The 490-nt window shown below is 63.5% G+C and overlaps 1 protein-coding gene across 1 annotated transcript in view; it reads left to right on the plus strand.

Annotated features, from left to right (window-relative positions):
* Positions 1-216, plus strand: part of LOC104290375 (aurora kinase B-like) — a 4531-nt gene extending 4315 nt beyond the window's left edge. Inside the window, exon 5 of the mRNA XM_009889471.1 lies at positions 19-216. Coding sequence (XP_009887773.1) covers positions 19-216 — 198 coding nt within the window. The remainder of the gene's footprint in view (positions 1-18) is intronic.
* Positions 217-490: the final 274 nt, after the last annotated feature.

Here is a 490-nt window from a genome sequence, read left to right on the forward strand (position 1 = left end):
GCGCCAGCCCTCTCCGAGCCCCGCTCTGCTGCAGCGAACGCCGGAGAGCGGCTCTGCGAGTTGGGCGTCTGCATCGGCCCGAGGGCGCTGCCGGTGCCCCGCGGGACAGCCGAGGCGCAGAGGGCCGCTCTGCACAGAGCGCAGCCGGAGGCTCTCCCGTTGGAGGACGTCAAAGCAGTGATGCAGCAGTTCCGGAGGATACCCGCGCTGCAGTGAGAGCCAGCCTGAAAGTGGGGTTTATTCTTGTTTGAGAGAGATTTCCTCTTCTGCCCCTCCTTTCTCTGCCGCGTTTGGAGCCTGAGAAGCTCAAGTCCTCAATCTCTGACACAGCCTGCCCTGCAGCGTGTGCGAGCTCACCCGCACTGCCTCACTGCCTTCTCTCAATGCAGGGGCCGATGCGGGGCTGAGAGAACGGCCCCACGTGTCCACCCCATACGTATCACGGGATCACAGCATCACGGAATCCTCAGAGTTGGAAGGGACCTCTAGA

This window comes from Charadrius vociferus, unplaced genomic scaffold (assembly GCF_000708025.1).
Source record: "Charadrius vociferus isolate BGI_N301 unplaced genomic scaffold, ASM70802v2 scaffold977, whole genome shotgun sequence".
NCBI lineage: Eukaryota > Metazoa > Chordata > Aves > Charadriiformes > Charadriidae > Charadrius > Charadrius vociferus.